The sequence below is a fragment of the Oncorhynchus masou genome, chromosome 14 (genome assembly GCF_036934945.1).
Source record: "Oncorhynchus masou masou isolate Uvic2021 chromosome 14, UVic_Omas_1.1, whole genome shotgun sequence".
NCBI lineage: Eukaryota > Metazoa > Chordata > Actinopteri > Salmoniformes > Salmonidae > Oncorhynchus > Oncorhynchus masou.
This window is the reverse complement of record NC_088225.1, coordinates 27,011,585-27,032,651: the sequence shown is the minus strand read 5'-3', so window position 1 is coordinate 27,032,651 and position 21,067 is coordinate 27,011,585. Positions and strand designations below refer to the sequence as shown.

The 21,067-nt window shown below is 42.9% G+C and overlaps 1 protein-coding gene and 1 long non-coding RNA gene across 2 annotated transcripts in view; both read right to left on the bottom strand.

The window, feature by feature from the left end:
- LOC135554653 (nuclear GTPase SLIP-GC-like) overlaps positions 1-8,419 on the bottom strand; it is a 47,187-nt gene extending 38,768 nt beyond the window's left edge. The window contains exons 1-4 of the mRNA XM_064987064.1: positions 8,286-8,419; positions 932-969; positions 644-751; positions 335-431 (exon numbers count right to left, since the gene is read on the bottom strand). Coding sequence (XP_064843136.1) covers positions 335-431; positions 644-751; positions 932-944 — 218 coding nt within the window. The 5' untranslated portion in view covers positions 945-969; positions 8,286-8,419. The remainder of the gene's footprint in view (positions 1-334; positions 432-643; positions 752-931; positions 970-8,285) is intronic.
- LOC135554654 (uncharacterized) overlaps positions 1-21,067 on the bottom strand; it is a 77,529-nt gene that overhangs the window by 42,622 nt on the left and 13,840 nt on the right. The window lies entirely within an intron of this gene.

Here is a 21,067-nt window from a genome sequence, read left to right as displayed (position 1 = left end):
ACAGTCCTGACTTAAATTTGCTTGAAAATCAGAGACACGATTTGAATATTGCTGTCCATCAATGGTTCGCAACTGAATTTACTGAGCTTGAGGAATTTTCAATATTTTTTTCTTTCACTTTGAACATAAGAGTAGGTTTTGTAGATCGGTAGGAAAACATAAAATGTAATCACTTTTTAGATTTAATTTTAAGGCAGCAAAATGCGAAAACTTTGGGGTGTGTAGACTTTCACTTGGCACTGTATGTATTTTCTTGAAGAATGAATGGCAATATAATTCATTTAAATGTCAAAAATTGATGTACCAACTTTTTGAAGAATACAAGTACACTTACCTTAAATAACCAATGAAATCCATGTTTGCATATGGAGATGACACCTTGTTTAGTCTGCTAAGGACTTTTCCAATGCCCTCTTTGATGACATCCATCTCTACACACACACACACACACACACACACACACACACACACACACACACACACACACACACACACACACACACACACACACACACACACACACACACGAGGTGGATAAACAATGAGTTTACAATGTAATAATTGTATTACGCTGTGGTATAATTTTTAACATCAGGTTTCCTGCTTGTTTCTTAAAGTAGCTATTATAATGAATATATCTTACCGAGGGTAGGTGTTGCTGCAGTTCCCTTTGCTATGGCACAAAGGCGTTTATTACCTTCCCTGCCCTGATCATTTGAAGTAGAGGAGTCATCAGACCCTCTTTTGTGGCCTGAGAGAGAATCACAATCACTCAATGTTCAAGAAGATGCATTATTTGTCCAAGAAGTCAGTATTTCCTTCATGGTAGGCTGTACCCCATTTATCTCAATATAATATACATTGGACATCAAGTTATTATAGACATATTAATCCTCAACTGAAGTAATGTGCGTCTTAGACTTTCATGTACCTTGGGTAGGCATGATTTGACACCGTCCGGGGCTTAGACTGAAAAAGAAAAAAGAAATTCACTGATTAAGGTGATGAAAACAGAGATAATAAATTCTAATCCCACAGAAAACGTATTATCACAGGAAACATTCATTATCTGATTTCAGTGGAGGGTCCTTAGAGGAGGACCATCCTACTCAGTTAATTTCAGAAAAAATGTAATGTTAAAAAAGTTATCCTTTTTAGATAGAACTATACTAAATATATTCATGTCATCAAATACCAGATTATAACACGCTGTTTTGCAGTGAAGGTCTACAGTAGTATCAATGACACACTCTAGAATAGCACAATAGTGTAGCCAGAGGAAAGCTATTCCCCACCCTCCTCTGGCTACATTAACTTCAATACAAAACCTAGGATGCTCATAGGCTTACCCGCTTCCATAGACCACAAGGTAATTATGACCACTTCCAGAGGACGTTCTCCAACCATTCAAAGCTTTAGCAATATGAACTGACATGTTGTCCATCCAATCATAGGATTAGGATCAGAAAACAAACCTAGTGTGGTGTATTGGGGTATTGCCACATATTTTGATAAAATATTGAATTTGGCCTTCTCTACTATAGCCCGTAGAAACGTATTGAATAACTCTTTCATAAACGGGGAAAAAAACAGGCGAAAAATGAATCATCAATCATCTGGGTTTTTTAAGTGTCTGTCCTATATATAGGGGATATAAGAAAACTCGGGGAATATACAGTACCAGTCAAAAGTTTGGACACGCCGACTCATTCAAGGGCTTTTCTTTATTTTGTACTATTTTCTACATTGTAGAATACTAGTGAAGACATCAAAACTATGAAATAACATATATGGAGTGTTAAACAAATCAAAATATATTTTATATTTTAAATTCTTCAAGTAGCCACCCTTTGCTTTGATGACAACTTTGCACACTCTTGGCATTCTCTCAACCAGCTTCGTGAGGAATGCTTTTCCAACAGTCTTGAAGGAATTTCCACATATGCTGAGCACTTCTTGGCTGCTTTTCCTTCACTCTGCGGTCCAACTCATCCCAAACCATCTCAATTAGGTTGAGGTTGGGTGATTGTGGAGGCCAGGTCATCTGATTCAGCACTTCATCACTCTCCTTCTTGGTCAAATAGACCTTACACAGCCTGGAAGTGTGTTTTGGGTCATTGTCCTGTTGAAAAACAAATGATAGTCCCACAAAGCTCAAACAAGATGGGATGGCGTATCACTGCAGAATGCTGTGGTAGACATGCTGGTTAAGTGTGCATTGAATTAAAAATAAATCAGAGATGGTGTGGGGGTGCTTTGCAGGTGACTCTTATCACACCTCCTCCTCCATGCTTCACAGTGGGAACCAAACTATAATTTGTATACCACCCCTTCCTTGTCACAACACAACCGACTGGCTCAAATACATTAAGGAAATAAATTCCACTAATTAACTTAACAAGGAACACCTGTTAATTAAAATGTATTCCATTTTGACGGCCTAGACAGAATGGCTATATAAGGAATGGAACATATAGGACCAAGGCCCTACTACCATTATAACCTATACATCTGTCAGATGTGTGTCACGCCCTGGTCGAAATATATTATGTTTATTCTTCATTTATTCGGTCAGGCCAGGGTGTGACATGGGTTATTGTGGTGTGTTTTTGTCTTGGGGTTTTGTAGGATGTCTAGCGTTAGTCTATGGCTGCCTGAGGCGGTTCTCAATCAGAGTCAGGTGATTATCGTTGTCTCTCATTGGGAACCATATTTAGGCAGCCATATTCTTTGTGTGATTCGTGGGTGATTGTCCTTAGTGTCCTTGTTCCTGTCTCTGTGTTAGTTTACACTAGTATAGGCTGTTTCGGTTTTCGTTACGTTCTTTGTTTTTGTAGTATTTGTATTGATTCGTGTTTACGTTTGTTCATTAAACATGGATCGCAATCTACACGCTGCATTTTGGTCCGACTCTCCTTCACCGCATGAAAACCGTTACAGAATCACCCACCACAAACGGACCAAGCAGCGTGTCAACAGGCAGGAGCCACAGGAGAAAGAGCAAAGGCAGCAGCAGGAGCAGCGTAAAAAAAAAAGGACTTTTGGACTTGGGAGGAAATCCTCGACGGGAGAGGACCCTGGGCTAAACCAGGGGAGTGTAGCCGCCCCAAGAAGCAACAAAAGGAGGTATCGACATGGGAGGACGAATTGTTTGGAGAAGGACCCTGGGATCAGCCTGGAGAATATCGCCGCCCCAAAGAAGAACTGGAGGCGGCGAGAGCTGAGAGGCTTTGGTATGAGGAGAAGCAACAGCAGCAGCAGGAGCAACAATATCGGGACTACACTACTTGGGAGGAAATAGACAGGTGGGCGGTCGACCCAGGGAGAGTGCCGGAGCCCGCCTGGGATTCACTGGAGCAGTGCGAAGAAGGGTATAGGAGAATGGAGATGGCGATGCATGCACGGCGGCTCGGAAGGAAGCCCGAGAGTCAGCCCCAAAGATTTCTTGGGGGGGGCTCACAGGGAGTATGGCTACGCCAGGTAGGAGACCTGCGCAAACTTCCTGTGCTTACCGGGGGGCTAAAGAGACCGGGCAGGCACCGTGTTATGCTGTGGAGCGCACGGTGTCTCCAGTGCGGGTGCATAGCCCGCTGCGGTATATACCAGCTCCTCGTATTGGCCGGGCTAGAGTGGGCATCGAGCCAGGTAAAGTTGGGCAGGCTCGGTGCTCAAGAGCTCCAGTGCGCCTGCACAGTCCGGTCTATCCTGTGCCACCTCCACACACCAGCCCTCCTTTGGCAGCTCCCCGCACCAGGCTTCCTGTGCGTGTCCTCGGCCCAGTACCACCAGTGCCAGCACCATGCATCAGACCTACTGTGCGCCTCGCCTGTTCAGCGCAGCCAGAGCCTTCCTCCTCTCCAGCGCTGCCGGAGTCTCCGGCCTGTTCAGCGCAGCCAGAGCCTTTCTCCTCTCCTGCACTGCTGGAGTCTCCCGCCTGTTTAGTGCAGCTAGAGCCTTTCTCCTCTCCTGCGCTGCTGGAGTCTCCCGCCTGTTCAGCGCAGCTAGAGCCTTCCTCCTCTCTTGCGCTGCTGGAGTCTCCTGCCGGTTTAGCGCAGCCCGAGCTGTCAGTCTGCATGGAGCAGCCGGAGCTGCCAGTCTGCAAGGAGCTGTCAGTCTGCAAGGAGCTGTCAGTCTGCAAGGAGCTGTCAGTCTGCATGGAGCTGCCAGTCTGCAAGAAGCCGCCAGAGCTGTCAGTCTACATGGAGCAGCCAGATCTGCCAGTCAGCCAGACTCTTCCAGATCTGCCAGTCAGCCAGACTCTTCCAGATCTGCCAGTCAGCCAGACTCTTCCAGATCTGCCAGTCAGCCAGACTCTTCCAAATCCGCCAGTCAGCCAGACTCTTCCAGATCTGCCAGTCAGCCAGACTCTTCCAGATATGCCAGTCAGCCAGACTCTTCCAGATCCGCCAGTCAGCCAGACTCTTCCAGATCTGCCAGTCAGCCAGGATCTGCCAGAACCGTCAACCAGCCAGGATCTGCCGGATCCAACTACCTGGCTGAGCTTCCTCTCAGTGCTGGGTTTCCTCTCAGTGCTGGGCTTCCTCTCAGTCCCGAGCTGCCCCTCAGTGCTGAGCTGCCCCTCAGTGCTGAGCTGCCCCTAGCCCGAGCTGACCCTCAGTCCAGTGGGGTTCTGGGTGAGGACTACTAGGCCATGGTCGGCGGCGAAGGTGGACTATCCTAGGACGCGAGGAGGGGGGACTAAGACATTTATAGAGTGGGTTCCACGTCCCGCGCGGAGCCGGAGCGGCCACCATGGACAGACGCCCACCCGGACCCTCCCTATTGTTTTGATGTGCATCCGGGAGTCCGCACCTTAGGGGGGGGGGTTCTGTCACGCCCTGGTCGAAATATATTATGTTTATTCTTCATTTATTCGGTCAGGCCAGGGTGTGACATGGGTTATTGTGGTGTGTTTTTGTCTTGGGGTTTTGTGGGATGTCTAGCGTTAGTCTATGGCTGCCTGAGGCGGTTCTCAATCAGAGTCAGGTGATTATCGTTGTCTCTGATTGGGAACCATATTTAGGCAGCCATATTCTTTGTGTGTTTCATGGGTGATTGTCCTTAGTGTCCTTGTTCCTGTCTCTGTGTTAGTTTACACTAGTATAGGCTGTTTCGGTTTTCGTTACGTTCTTTGTTTTTGTAGTATTTGTATTGATTCGTGTTTACGTTTGTTCATTAAACATGGATCGCAATCTACACGCCGCATTTTGGTCCGACTCTCCTTCACCGCATGAAAACCGTTACAATGTGGGCATTAACAAGCAAGAACTGAGATGTAAAGATAATGGTGGAGAAAGGTCAAGAGGAGTTATTTTAGTATAGAGGGAGGGGATTCCATATGCTAAGTAAAGACAGACTACTTTAAAGGCAGGGCTTGCTATGATTGTGATAAAGTCTCATTGAATCTACAAGTTCCAGTATCTGTGCAATTATTTGACTCAATGTTTTTCCACAACAGATGTTACTTAGATTGATGCACCAGTGGATCAGGTGTCAGGTGGATGGATTATCTTGGCAAAGGAGAAACGCTCACTAACAGGGGTGTGTCACGGCTCTCGTTGTGGGAAGGAAGAGCGGACCAAAATGCAGCGTAGTTGTGATTTATTTAATAAGGAAACTATACACGATTAAACTAACAAAATAACAAACGTACGAAAACCGAAAACAGCCCTATCTGGTGCAAAACACAGAGACAGGAACAATCACCCACAAACACACAGTGAAACCCAGGCTACCTAAATATGGTTCCAAATCAGAGACAATGACTAACACCTGCCCCTGATTGAGAACCATATCAGGCCAAACACAGAAATAGACAAACAAGACATCCAACATAGAATGCCCACTCAGATCACACCCTGACCAATCAAAACATAGAAACATACAAAGTAAACTATGGCCAGGGCGTGACAGTGTGTAATAAAAAAATAAGCTTGGTAGCACTGTACCGTAATTTCCGGACTATAAGCCGCTACTTTTTTCCCACACTTTGAACCTGGCGGTTTATACAATGACGCGGCTAATTTATGGATTTTTCCCGCTTTCACAAGATTCATGCCGCCAAAAAAATGAGCACCGTCACATAATGTGACGTAAATCGAGCGTGCTCAAACTTCCCCTCATTCTGATTACGGTAGTCATTTTGTCACCCTCATCATGGCAAAGACACGGAGAAATGCATATGATGCAGCTTTCAAGTTGAAGGCAATCGTACTGGCTGTTGGAAAAGGAAATAGAGCTGCTGCACTGGAGCTTGGCCTTAATGAGTCGATGATAAGACGTTGGAAACAGCAGCGTGAGGAACTGACTCAGTGCAAAAAGACAACAAAAGCTTTCAGAGGGAAGAAAAGCAGATGGCCCGAACTAGAAAATGAGCTTGAAGACTGGGTCAACACACAGAGAGAAGATGGCCGAGGTGTTTCAACTGTGCAGATCCAACTGAAAGCCAAAACAATCGCCACCGCAATGAAGTTTGAGGATGTTTGAGTATGGGCGAGTCTGTGTCAGCAGCTCCCTCCCGACTACGAGGAAAAAGTATCAAACTTCGGCAAATTCACTGATGCAAAGATAGCGGAGCATCCATTGTAATAAGCAGTTTAAAAGCCTATTTATTTTTGTTACAAGCCGTGTTTCGTTTAAAGGCTGTGTAAAGTTTGTTTCAATGTACCAGTAGGCACCGGCGGGTTATAGACGTGCGGCTTATTTATGTACAAAATACATTTATTTTTTAAATTCAGTGGGTGCGATTTATATTCAGGTGCGCTTAATTGTCCAGAAATTACGGTACTTGAGACCAAGTGTCATAACACGTTATGACACAGTCATAACCATGCCATAGTTTGTCATAACAACTGACATACCTTGTCAAAACCTGTTAAAATATGGACATACCACTGTCATTCCACATATATTTGGACCTGTTGTGACATATAGTGTTATTTTATGGTTTGATATGACTCCTACATAAGTGTATCAAAACCCACAAAACCTATGACACATGGCAAATCATTCCATTACACCACAGCCTACGTGTCAACAGTGTGTTTATGTTGTATACTTTTATTTTATTTACCATATTAAAACCATAATTGTAATTGCTGACACATTGATTTCAAACAAGTAAAGTATAGAGTATTTTCTACAAGTTTTTTCATAAAATGTATTTTCTACCAGTTTTTTTTAAATATGATGAAAAAAACATGACTGTAAAAAATTCATTACAACAATCAACAAAGCATTTAAGAAACAAACTTTCAAACAAAAGGAAACTTGGCAGGGAAATGTTTAACTTGTGTGAATGTAGGTTTTGACACTCTTAGGCAGGTGTCATAACCAGCCATAAAATAATGCAATATATTTCACTACAGGTGTAAATATATGGGCCTTGACAGTGCTATGACCATATCATGGCAGGTTATGTCAGCTTGTAGCGGTATTTATTAGAGAGGGGTAAAGATATAGATTTTGTTCGGGCGCCATGCCGGAAGGAAAAGAGTAGAATAGAAAGTACCACAACCAGACCCACACACATCAGCAGAAGAGACTGCCTAGAGTGTAGCCTGTTTACCAGATAGCCAGTGGAGAAAAAAGAGAATACACACCCTATAAAACCCACATCACAGCACAGGGGTAACCCCACTAAGAATGCCTCATACAATAATAATGGCAGAGCAATTTAACAGCAACGTCATACAAGACCCCAGTCATCAACAGGATTTGCAGTAATATGTACAGAGTTTTTTTGTTTTGTTTTTTTACCGTTATTTAACTAAGTCAGTTAAGTACAAATTCTTATCTTCAATGTGTATCTTGTCAGCTCAGGATTTGAACTAGTCCAACGATCTAACCACTAGGCTACCCCGCAGCCCCAAGGTGAGTGGGTGTTCATAAGCACAACAAGGGCCTTAACAATGTCCACCATCTTCTTGGCCACATGTAATTAGTTCACCCCACCTCAATACAGTTCAAATAAAAATACACAACTTGCAAGCAAACTCCCTTTAAACTAAAATGTCCACCCAAATACTTCTGTCAGGGCAATAATAGTCCAGCTCTAATGAACTTCAAGGCGAAGTGCATTTGAAAAATAGAAAGTCTGTTGCAGGGTAAAGCACTGGAACGATAGAGGGAAGAGAAAGAGAGAAAGAGAACAAGAGAGATCTTAGCTGTGGTTTCAGGCTTGGCGGTGTAGTCTGACCGTCCGATGGCTTGTTGGTTTGTATGTCAAAGTACAGATGAAAGTATAACACATTGAACATGGAAATAAAAATAGATTATATTCTTACATTGAAAAAAGGTGCTCAAGAAATGATGCCCATCTTTGTCAATCCTTCATGGCGTTCTGCTGTTTTGCCTGCTAAACTGACTAAGACTATCTCTTTCTCTTTTTCTCTCTCTCACTCACTCTGTCACTTTCTCACTCACTCTCACACACAGGCACAGACATGTGGGTTGACCACTTTTTACTTTCACTCTCGATTCTGCAAAATCAAGTGTGTCCTTCCCTGAAGCAAAGGCTGGGGGATAATGAAACAACTTTTTGCAGTATTTTGCATTACCTTTTGCATTATTATTTTTTGTTTAGTTTATTAATTCGACCATTTTAAAAAACAAGCACACATAAAACTTGAAAAAGCCGTACATGCACATGAATAAAATCATTGAGGATAACACACAATAAAGATTGTCAAGCATAGGTGTATAGATGGCAGGGAAGTCAGGCGCAGGAGAGTCAAACAGAGTGTAAAATGGAGTCTTTTAATAAAGTCCACGTAACATGCTCCATAACACTAAAAGGTACATACATAAACAAACATGGGTACGAGGACCCGACGCGCACCTATACAACATCAAACTACACTGACAATAAAACAATCTCTGACAAAGACATGAGGGGAAACAGAGGGTTAAATACACAACAGGTAATGAATGGGATTGAAAACAGGTGTGTGGGAAGACAAGACAAAACCAATGGAAAATTAAAAATGGATCAATGATGGCTAGAAGACCGGTGACGTCGAACGTCGAGCACCGCCCGAACTAGGAGAGGCAACGACTTCGGCAGAAGTCGTGACAGTCTGGGACTTATTTCCATTGTGGTCCTCTTGAGACAAGATGGCTCGACAAGATCAAACACAGCATGGCAGTGAAATAATACAAATAAAACAAAAACATAGAAGAGGAACATCTATCTCATCATTCCAGTGGCATCATAGGGGTTATTCATATGGGCACAGAAGACATCAAACATATTTTTACTTTATTTTTAAAGCTGCCCAGAGAGGATGTTGTTTTTATGGGCAGAGGCAACTCATTCCATTCTGAGGCTCCAGTATACAAGAAAGTACCTTTCCCAGCATTACTGATCTGGTGCTGTGATTGTGTGCATCCCTAACATGAGATAAGTAATCACTTAGATATATGGGCGCAGGACCATAAATACTCCTGTAAACCAAAACTAGTCTAATCTGGGACACCCTAGCCTCAACAGGCAGCCAGTTTAGTTCCTGAAAGCAGCTCCTGCCTTGCTGAGTATGTGGACTCACCTTCAATACTACCCTGATCAGCTTATTCTGGGCTATCTGGAGCTTCCCCTTCATAAGTTTAGATAAGCCCTCAAACCAGGAAGTACTAGAAATAGTATTGAATGAGGGCAGTAGCTAGCACTTTCATGGAGTTCTTATTATCAAGCAGCTTGGACATTCTAGCCAAAAACTTAGTCCTGTCATTGACCTTCCCTAGCACTTAATTGGCCATGCTCACACCTCCCAACCTTCCATCAAGGATACATCCCAAGTAGCTAACAGAGGTTTTAGTAGTCAGCACCTCACCCCCTAACTCCACTCTAATTTCAGACTACCTTCACAATTTAGGTCTGGATCCAAAAATAATTGCAGAGATAGTTTATTATCTCCAAGCCATTTGCTAATGTTAGTAAGCTCTGTGCTAAGTATGCTCTCCAACATAGTTTTACTTTTGTGAGACACCAGAAGTGTAGAGTGATCCGCATAAAGAAAAAGATGTCAAGAACAAGCATCTTTCATATCGTTAATATACAATAAAAACAGCAGTGGCACAAGCACGCTCCCCTGCGGAATGCCACAACTCGTTGGTTTTGCCTGAGACAGTGAACCATTAACCTCTACTACTTGCTCCCTTCTGTTGTGGAAAATATTGAATCAAATATTTCACCAATACCGGAACTTGTGAATTCAATTAGACTTTATTTCAATGTTAGAGAGCCGAGCAATTCCATGGAACAACTGAATTCTCTTGCCCCAGACCTCTTGCCCCAGACCTTTATAGGTTTCCACTTTCAGATAACACACATGGTCACTCCCATCTACGTAGATTATTAACACCCCTTGGCTTCTTGCCACCATTATCTTTCAGTCTCAATTCTTGCTTGTTTACCAATTCTATTGGTGGTGTATCCATACACAAATGCAGTTGTCTGTCCCATGATACTCATAGGACTACACAATGGCTCTCCCCAAGCCTGTAAAGACACAGACATACATATACAATACAATCACATGCCTTGACGCTAGTCACAGGAACAAGCAAGGCCTACAACAGCACAGGCATACATACAGTGGGGCAAAAAAGTATTTTGTCAGCCACCAATTGTGCAAGTTCTCCCACTTAAAAAGATGAGAGAGGCCTGTAATTTTCATCATAGGTACACTTCAACTATGACAGACAAAATGAGAGAGAAAAAATCCAGAAAATCACATTGTAGGATTTTTAATGAATTTATTTGCAAATTATGGTGGAAAATAAGTATTTGGTCACCTACAAACAAGCAAGATTTCAGGCTCTCACAGACCTGTAACTTCTTCTTTAAGAGGCTCCTCTGTCCTCCACTCGTTACCTGTATTAATGGCACCAGTTTGAACTTGTTATCAGTATAAAAGACACCTGTCCACAACCTCAAACATGTCTCAATGCTAGTCACAGGACCAGGTAAGGGATTACCACCCCTGAAATGGACAAAAATGAATGGGAACATATTGCCATTTGACAAAACATATACACAATCGCAAATACCAATTAATTGGAAGGCAGTTCATGCAAACTATATTGCAAATGGCATATGGCAAACGCCAAGTGTCATACAGCAAAACTGCCAAAGATGGCGAGCGCGCTCCACTGTAAATTTTCATATTGCAAATGGACATATTTATTTAACCGTTATTTTACCAGGTAAGTTGACTGAGAACACATTCTCATTTGCAGCAACGGCCTGGGAAATAGTTACAGTGGAGAGGAGGGGATGAATGAGCCAATTGTAAACTGGGGATTATTAGGTGACTGTGATGGTCAGATTGGGAATTTAGCCAGGACACCAGGGTTAACACCACTACTGTTACGATAAGTGCCATGGGATCTTTAATGACCTCAGAGAGTCAGGACACCCATTTAACGTCCCATCCGAAAGACAGAACCTTAAACAGGGCAGTGTCCCCAATCACTGCCCTGGGGAATTTTAATATTTTTTTAGACCAAAGGAAAGAGTGCCTCCTAATGGCCCTCCAACACCACTTCCAGGAGCATCTGGTCTCCCATCCAGGAACTGACAAGGACCAACCCTGCTTAGCCTCAGAAGCAAGCCAGCAGTGGTATGCAGGGTGGTATGCTGCTGGCCATAAACATAGAGTCAAGACCCAAGAGCAAATTTTGAAAATTTGAAAAAAATAAATAAAAAATGTATCACCTTCTAAAAAAGTGCTTTCTGGACCGTTTTTTAATTTTTTTTAAATTTTTTTGTCAATTATACATGTATAAGAACTGCTTGAACATACCTTTGTCATAATTTATTGTCATATATTCTTTTACATGTCCGTAAGGCATATGTTTTGTCCATTTGCAATATGATATCATGTCATATGAAGTCAAAAGTCAGTGAACCATTGCCAAATGGCATAAGAAATGTCCAAATGCAATTTGATAGTATTGAAAGTGTCAAATCAGGATGTTATGTCCATTTGAAATATGATACCAAAGGAAGTCAAAAGTCAGTGAACCATGGGCAAATGCCATAAGAAATGTCCATATGCAATATAAAAGTATTGAAAGTGCCAAATCAGGATATTATGTCCATTTGCCAAATATGATCATAGGAAGTCGGCTTCAGAACCCAAAAGTCATTGAACCATGTCCAAATGGCATTTATACTGCCCAAATGATAAATATCACTATGTTTAGCCCTGAATCAACCTAGAAGGTCTATTTGTCATGATGAGAGATAAGTGGGACTCTGTCGTTTTTTAAAGATTTTTTGAAAATGTCCAAAATGACCAGGGGCGCCCCCTATTGGATGGGGTGCTCTCTACCCAACTGTGGACCCCTTGCACCCCCATAGGCATTTAAAAAAACATTTTTAAAATGTGCTCTTGGTAACCCGTTTCAATCACCAGGCGCACGGCTGTCCATTTGCAAAATGCTTCAATGGGCAATTGCCATCACGAATTTAACATGTGTCAGTTTGTATTAGTTTGTGTCAGTAGGATAGAAGGAGGAAAAGTGGGGAGAGGGTATTTCTGACTGTCATAAACCTACCCCCAGGCCAGCATCATGACAATACACACACATGCATACTGACTCCACACACACACATACACACACACACAAACACACACACACACACACACACACACACACACACTATTCACATACATTGCTGCTACTCTTTTTATTTTATATCCTGATTGCCTAGTCACTTTTCTAAACAGGTAAAAAATTCACCTCATGGAACAGCAGGGACTGTGAAGAGTCAAACAAACGTACAGACACATGCATACTCACACATTGTGATATTGTTGTAAAGTGGTATTAGACATTTTGAATTGTGGATATGTAGTGGTGTCATAATGACCTCCTTCCTATAGGCTGTCTCATCGTTGTCAGGGATCAGGCCTACCACTGTTGTGTCATCGGCAAACTTAATGATGGTGTTGAAGTCGTGCCTGATCGTGCAGTCATGAGTGGACGGGGAGTACAGGAGGGGACTGAGTACGCACCCTTGAAGGGCCCCCGTGTTGAGGATCAGCGAGACAGATGTGTTGTTACCTACAATTACAATCTGGGTGCGGCCCGTCAGGAAGTCCAGGATCCAGTTGCAGAGGAAGGTGTTTAGTCCCAGTGTCCTTAGCTTATTGATGAGCTTTGAGGGCACTATGGTGTTGAACCCGGAGCTGTAGTCAATGAATACCATTCTCACATAGGTGTTCCTTTTGTCCAGGTGCGAAAGGGCAGTGTGGAGTGCAATAGAGATTGCATCATCTGTGGATCTGTCAGTGCAATATGCAAATTGGAGTGGGTTTAGGGTTTCTGGGATAATGGTATTGATGTGAGCAATGACCAGCTTTTCGAAGCACTTCATGGCTACAGACGTGAGTGCTATTGGTCAGTAATCATTTAGGCAGGTTATTTTAGTGTTCTTGGGGACAGGGACTATGCTGGTCTGCTTAAAACATGTTGGTATTACAGACTTGGACATGAAGATGTTGAAAATGTCAGTGAAGACACTTGCCAGTTGGTCAGCGCATGCTCTCAGTACACATCCTGGTAATCCAACTGGTAATCCCTGCAGCCTTGCGAATGTTGATCTGTTTAACCTCTTTGAACTCTAGGGGTAGTATTTCATTTTTGGATAAAAAAACGTTCCCGTTTTAAACAAGATATTTTGTCACGAAAAGATGCTCGACTATGCATATAATTGACAGCTTTGGAAAGAAAACACTCTGACGTTTCCAAAAGATATGATCTGTGAGTGCCACAGAACTGATGCTACAGGCGAAACCAAGATGAAACTTCAAACAGGAAATGAGCAAAATTTTTGAAGCGCTGTTTTCCAATGTCTCCTTATATGGCTGTGAATGTGCAAGGAGAGAGCCCACAATTTCTGCCATTTCATCATTGGAAGATTGACCATAAGAGACCACATTTACCAGGTGTCCGCCCGGTGTCCTGCGTCGAAATTGGTGCGTAAACCTCAGCTGCAAGTATTTTTCCATTTAATTCAGAGAAGGAAGCAGACTTCCACGAACGATATATCAATGAAGAGATATGTGAAAAACACCTTGATTCTAAATAACGTTTGCCATGTTTCAGTCGATATTATGGAGTTCATTTGGAAAAAAGTTCGCCGTTTTGGTGACTGAATTTTCGTTTTTTTTTGGTAGCCAAAAGTGATGTACAAAACAGAGCGATTTCTCCTAAACATAGAATCTTTCAGGAAAAACTGAACATTTGCTATCTAACTGAGAGTCTCTTCATTGAAAACATCCGAAGTTCTTCAAAGGTAAATGATTTTATTTTAATGCTTTTCTGGTTTTTGTGAAAATGTTGCCCGCTAAATGCTACGCTAGCTATCAATACACTTACACAAATGCTTGTTTTGCTATGGTTGAAAAGCATATTTTGAAAATCTGAGATGACAGTGTTGTTAAGAAAAGGCTAAGCTTGAGAGCTAGCATATTTATTTCATTTCATTTGCGATTTTCATAAATAGTTAACGTTACGTTATGCTAATGAGCTTGAGGCTATAACTGGATACAGGTTTTTTTCGTAGCCAAACATGAACAAAATGGAGCGATTTGTCCTACACAAATAATATTTTTGGAAAAACTGAACATTTGCTATCTAACTGAGAGTCTCCTCATTGAAAACATCTGAAGTTCTTCAAAGGTAAATGATTTTATTTGAATGCTTTTCTTGTTTTTGTGAAAATGTTGCTGGCTGAATTCTAGGCTTATAGCTATGCTAGCTATCAATACTCTTACACAAATGCTTGTTTAGCTATGGTTGAAAAGCATATTTTGAAAATCTGAGATGACAGTGTTGTCAACAAAAGTCTAAGCTTGAGAGCAAATATATTTATTTCATTTAATTTGTGATTTTCATGAATGGTTAACGTTGCGTTATGCTAATGAGCTTCAGGCTATAAATAGGATCCCGGATCCGGGATTGCTCGTCGCATGAAGTTAAATGTCTTTCCCACAACGGCTGCGGAGAGCGTGATCACACAGTCTTCCAAAAAACCTGGTGCTCTCATGCATATTTCAGTGTTATTTGCCTTCTAATGTTTTATTGAACCTTTATTTAACTAGGCAAGTCAGTAAAGAACAAATTCTTACTTACAATGACATCCTAGGAACAGTGAGTTAACTGCCTTGTTCAGGGGCAGAATGACAGATTTTTACATTGTCTGCTTGGGGATTCGATCTAGCAACGTTTCGGTTACTGGCCCAATGCTCTAACCACTACCTGCTCTAACCGCTACCTGCTGCCCCAGATTACAGGCAACCGAGGCCTTAGCGAGCATAGAAGTAGTTTAGCTTGTCTGGTAGGCTTGTGTCACTGGGCAGCTCTTGGCTGTGCTTCCCTTTGTAGTCTGTAATGATTTGCAAGCCCTGCCACATCCGACAAGCGTCGGAGCCAGTGTAGTTCGATTCGATCTAAGTCCTTTATTGATGCTTTGCCTGTTTGATGGATTGTCGGAGGGCATAGTGGGATTTCATATAAGCTTCCGGGGGATTTCATATAAGCTTTCTAGCCTTTAGCTCAGTGCGGATGTTGCCTGTAATCCATGGCTTCTGGTTGGGGTATGTACGTCTCGGCACTGTGGGGACGACGTAAACGATGCACTTATTGATGAAGCCAATAACTGATGTGGTGTACTCCTCAATGCCATCGGAGGAATCACGGAACATATTCCAGTCTGTGCTAGCAAAACAGTCCTGTGGCTTAGCATCTGCTTCATCTGATCACTTTTTTATTGACAGAGTCAATAATGCTTCCTGCTTAATATTTTTCTTGTAAGCAGGAATCAGGAGGATCGAGTTCTGGTCAGATTTGCCAAATGGAGGGCAAGTACTTGTCTCTGTGAGCTTTGTACTTGTCTCTGTGTGTGGAGTATAGGTGGTGTAAAAAATGTTTCCCCCTGGTTGCATGTTTAACATACCTTAAGGGAACATTTCGACATTTTCCGTATGGTTAGTGAGAAAGTCCATATTGCAAATGTACCGTCCCTTACTAGACGTCCGAAAACATTTTTAAAATTCGGGGACGGCGTCGGGCCGAGCGGCAGGGCCAGACCTACCGGGAAGTCATCAAATGAACTTTGTCGGACATTCGGTTTTCGTTTTATAAAATAATCAAATTTTGGTCATTTTTCCGCTATGCCGGAAAATCCCACAAGAGGGCATAAGCAATCATACTGCAATTTGACAAAACATCACGAATCACGACGGGCCATATCTCGAAAACTGAAAATATTTCGAAGCCGAAACGTGGTGAGCATAGGTTTGGCATAATGGGCAGTTGGCCCCGAACAAGATGGCGTCTAGGCCTCAACGGTTTTTGAGTTATGGCCATTTTTCTGGGATTAAAGGTCCAAAATGAAAATAGAGAAATTATTTTTTCACTTTACGTCAAAGTCAAGGAGCCTCCGGTGTCAATAAAAAAAAATCAGCCATTTATCTATCGTCATTTAAGAGAAATCGTACGATGACAGATTTGTGATGTTCAAATATAGGTTGTTTTTTTTTCAACAGATCCAGTTGCAGGGTGTTCATACGAATATTTTTAAAGTGTGATGCGGAGCTCTGCGAGATTTCTGTGATTTTCTATGATTTTCTGAAATAACACACACTCACTAAACCCTCCGTAAATAACTCAGTTCTTAACGTAAAGACTTAAAACTCAGGATTCTGTAAAGGCATACCCCAATGAGGATATGAGTTTATTTATAGCTTCCTGTGCCAACAGGAAGTGCCTTAAATGGTGTCATAGTGGCTGTATCCAAGGGTTAAAAAGGTCAGATCTTTTCAAAACTTCATATGTGATTAGGCAACCCTCCTGAACTGTAAAATCAGTCATTTCTCCCAACAGATGTCAAAGAAAAGCTCTCACACACACACACAGCAAGGATGGAGTGACAAAGCGCGGTGTTTAAAGACACAGAGAGCAGGCAATTGCATAAACATAATCCCAAGGCCGTGCCGAGTTCAACGAGATATCCCGCTTGACCGTAGCTCGCTCGGTCTAAGCGCAGTGACCATGAGAAAAGTAGGCCCAATATGAAGCCTGCACCAGAACGTCATTTGATTTTGGGTGACAGCGGCGGAACCGTTAGGTTTAGAAGGACAATTCAAACACAGGACTGTTCCTAAGGTCCTCCCGATCTGTGCAAGCCTAACCTTGACCGTGTGACATTAACCCTTCACGGTTAAAAGAAGGTGTTTACATAAAAACAGTTTGCATTGACTTCTCTCCCCATAGGAATACATTGCCTGCTCCACTAAATTCAACCTGAAGCCTATATGGGTTATGAATGCTGTATGAACCTGTCTTCGGTACAAGTCCATCAGGCCACTATAAGGTCTACCTGTGTCGATTCTAGGCTTCCTGGCCCAACCGGAAGTGCTTAAAATCACCCTAAAGGTGTATATCCATACCCTGCCTGCAATTTGATGGACATAGTGCATTGAACCCTGTGTAAATCAGTCAATTCTTAACGTAAAGACTTAAAACTCAGGATTCTGTAAAAGCATAGCCCAATGAGGATATGTGTTGACTTATAGCTTCCTGTGTCAACCGGAAGTGTCATAATTGGTGTCTCAGGGGCTGTTTGGAAGGGTTAAAAAAATCAGATCTGTCCAAAACTTCATATGTGTGATTAGGCAACCCCCATGAACTGTAAATCAGTCATTTTTCCCATAAAATTTCAAAGGAAAACTAAATCAGACAGATACACAACTTGGATGGAGGGACGTATTGGGGTGCGTAAAGACTGACACTGCCTCCAATAGTTAGCTTTGTACGAGCTAAAAAAGAACCGTCAGACCTAGAGTTCCGAAACTTTAGAAACCTGTTCTAGACCTCAGGTCGATAGTGCGTGGTGAGTTAGGTGGCTCTAGAAGGTTCTCGGACCGAGAAACAGCCTCGTACATTTGCAATGACTTCAATTCATTTTGACCATTACTAAAATGGCGACATTTAGAAAAGTCTCAGAGACACAAGACTAGGTGCATTGAAACCGGCTCGGCCCATAGACACGGACCCCAACGTTTCTGTCCGATAGCTCATTCAAGGACCCCATAGCAAGGCATGGAAAAAAGTGGATTTTCAGCACCAATTAGGGTTTTACTCGGACACCAAATGACCTATCGAGCCGAAACTCGGGATTCGGGGTCGCCTCACATAGGACTACACATAATGTCCGAACTGGACCCGCAGCTAGAAAGTAACTATGTGTTTTATGTTTTTTTTTATGGTTTGAACCGAAGGCGTTGTGAATTTTGGGCCAGCTCTGAAGTATGTGATACTTGGCTCCTAAACGAGTTGGGAAAAGTGGGTTTGGTGTCAGTTTGTATCAGTTTGGTGTCAGAATGATATCAAATTGACTGATGGACGGTGACTTGCAGGTGACTCTTGTCCATTTGCAATATGTTTAAGCGGTGAAGTACCATCACCAAAAGTGACATTCTGAAATCAACCCTAACGAGCGATGGAGAGGTACCAGAATCACTGCCCAGCCATCCCGAGTTCATCGGGCCAGTCAATTTGGCATCCCTGCACGATTTTTATAGCATGACAAATTAGTGATGGTGAATACCCAGTTAATCATATTGCAAATGCACAGTGACTTTACAAGAGTGAGGTACCATCACCAAAATGACATTCTGAAATCAACCCTAACGAGCGATGGAGAGGTACCAGAATCACTGCCCAGCCATCCCGAGTTCATCGGGCCAGTCAATTTGGCATTCCTGCACGATTTTCAGTGACTTTGCAAAAGTGAGAAAACATTTGCAATATGTTTTAACAGTGAGGTACCATCACCAAAAGTGACATTCTGAAATCAAACCTAACGAGCGATGGAGAGGTACCAGATTCACTGCCCAGCCATCCCGAGTTCATCGGGCCAGTCAATTTGGCATTCCTGCACGATTTTTATAGCATGACAAATTGGTGATGGTGAATGCCCAGTTAACCATATTGCAAATGCACAGTGACTATGGCATCACCATAGTGTCCAGACTGTGCCGAGTCCAATGAGGCGCCCCGCTTGACCGTAGCTCGCTCGGTCTGAGCGCAGCGACCATGAGAAAAATAGGCCCACAATGAAGCCTGCACCACAATGTCATTTGATTTTGGGTGACAGCGGCGGAACCGTTAGGTTTAGAAGGACAATTCAAACACAGGACTGTTCCTAAGGTCCTCCCGATCTGTGCAAGCCTAACCTTGACCGTGTGACATTAACTCTTCACAGTTAAAAAAAAACTAAATCACACAGATACACAACTTGGATGGAGAGACGTATTGGGGTGCGTAAAGACTGACAGTGCCTCCAATAGTTAGCTTTGTTCGAGCTAAAAGAACCGTCAGACCTAGAGTTCCGAAACTTTAGAAACCTGTTCTAGACCTCAGGTCGATAGTGCGTGGTGAGTTAGGTGGCACTAGAAGGTTCTCGGACCGAGAAACAGCCTCGTACATTTGCAATGACTTCAATTCATTTTGACCATTACGAAAATGGCGACATTTAGAAATGTCCCAGAGACACAAGACTAGGTGCATTGTGACCGTCTCAGCCCATAGAGACAGAACCCAACGTTTCTGTCCGATAGCTCATTCAAGGACCCCATAGCAAGTAATTGAAAAAAGTGGATTTTCAGCACCAATTAGGGTTTTACTCGGACACCAAATGACCTATCGAGCCGAAACTTGGGATTCGGGGTCGCCTCAGCTAGGCCTACACATAACACAATAAATGGATCCACAGCTAGAACGTAACCATGTGTTTTATGGTTTTTTTATGGTTTGAACCGAAGGCATTGTGAATTTTGGGCCAGCTCTGAAGTATGTGATACTTGGCTCCTAAACGAGTTGGGAAAAGTGGGTTTGGTGTCAGTTTGTATCAGTTTGGTGTCAGAATGATATCAAATTGACTGATGGACGGTGAATTGCAGGTGACTCTTGTCCATTTGCAAAATGTTTAAGCGGTGAGGTACCATCACCAAAAGCGACATTCTGAAATCAACCCTAACGAGCGATGGAGAGGTACCAGTATCACTGCCCAGCCATCCCGAGTTCATCGGGCCAGTCAATTTGGCATTCCTGCACGATTTTCAGTGACAAATTGCAAAAGAATGCCCAAAACATTTGCAATATGTTTTAACAGTGAGGTACCATCACCAAAAGTGACATTCTGAAATCAACCCTAACGAGCGATGGAGAGGTACCAGATTCACTGCCCAGCCATCCCGAGTTCATCGGGCCAGTCAATTTGGCATTCCTGCACGATTTTTATAGCATGACAAATTGGTGATGGTGAATGCCCAGTTAACCATATTGCAAATGCACAGTGACTTTGAAAGAGTGAGAAAACATTACCAAATGGACATTCTGAAATCAACACAAAAAATGGCATCACCATAGTGTCCAGACTGTGCCGAGTCCAATGAGGCGCCCCGCTTGACCGTAGCTCGCTCGGTCTGAGCGCAGCGACCATGAGAAAAATAGGCCCACAATGAAGCCTGCACCACAATGTCATTTGATTTTGGGTGACAGCGGCGGAACCGTTAGGTTTAGAAGGACAATTCAAACACAGGACTGTTCCTAAGGTCCTCCCGATCTGTGCAAGCCTAACCTTGACCGTGTGACATTAACCCTTCACAGTTAAAAAAAAAACTAAATCACACAGATACACAACTTGGATGGAGGGACGTATTGGGGTGCGTAAAGACTGACAGTGCCTCCAATAGTTAGCTTTGTTCGAGCTAAAAGAACCGTCAGACCTAGAGTTCCGAAACTTTAGAAACCTGTTCTAGACCTCAGGTCGATAGTGCGTGGTGAGTTAGGTGGCACTAGAAGGTTCTCGGACCGAGAAACAGCCTCGTACATTTGCAATGACTTCAATTCATTTTGACCATTACGAAAATGGCGACATTTAGAAATGTCCCAGAGACACAAGACTAGGTGCATTGTGACCGTCTCAGCCCATAGAGACAGAACCCAACGTTTCTGTCCGATAGCTCATTCAAGGACCCCATAGCAAGTA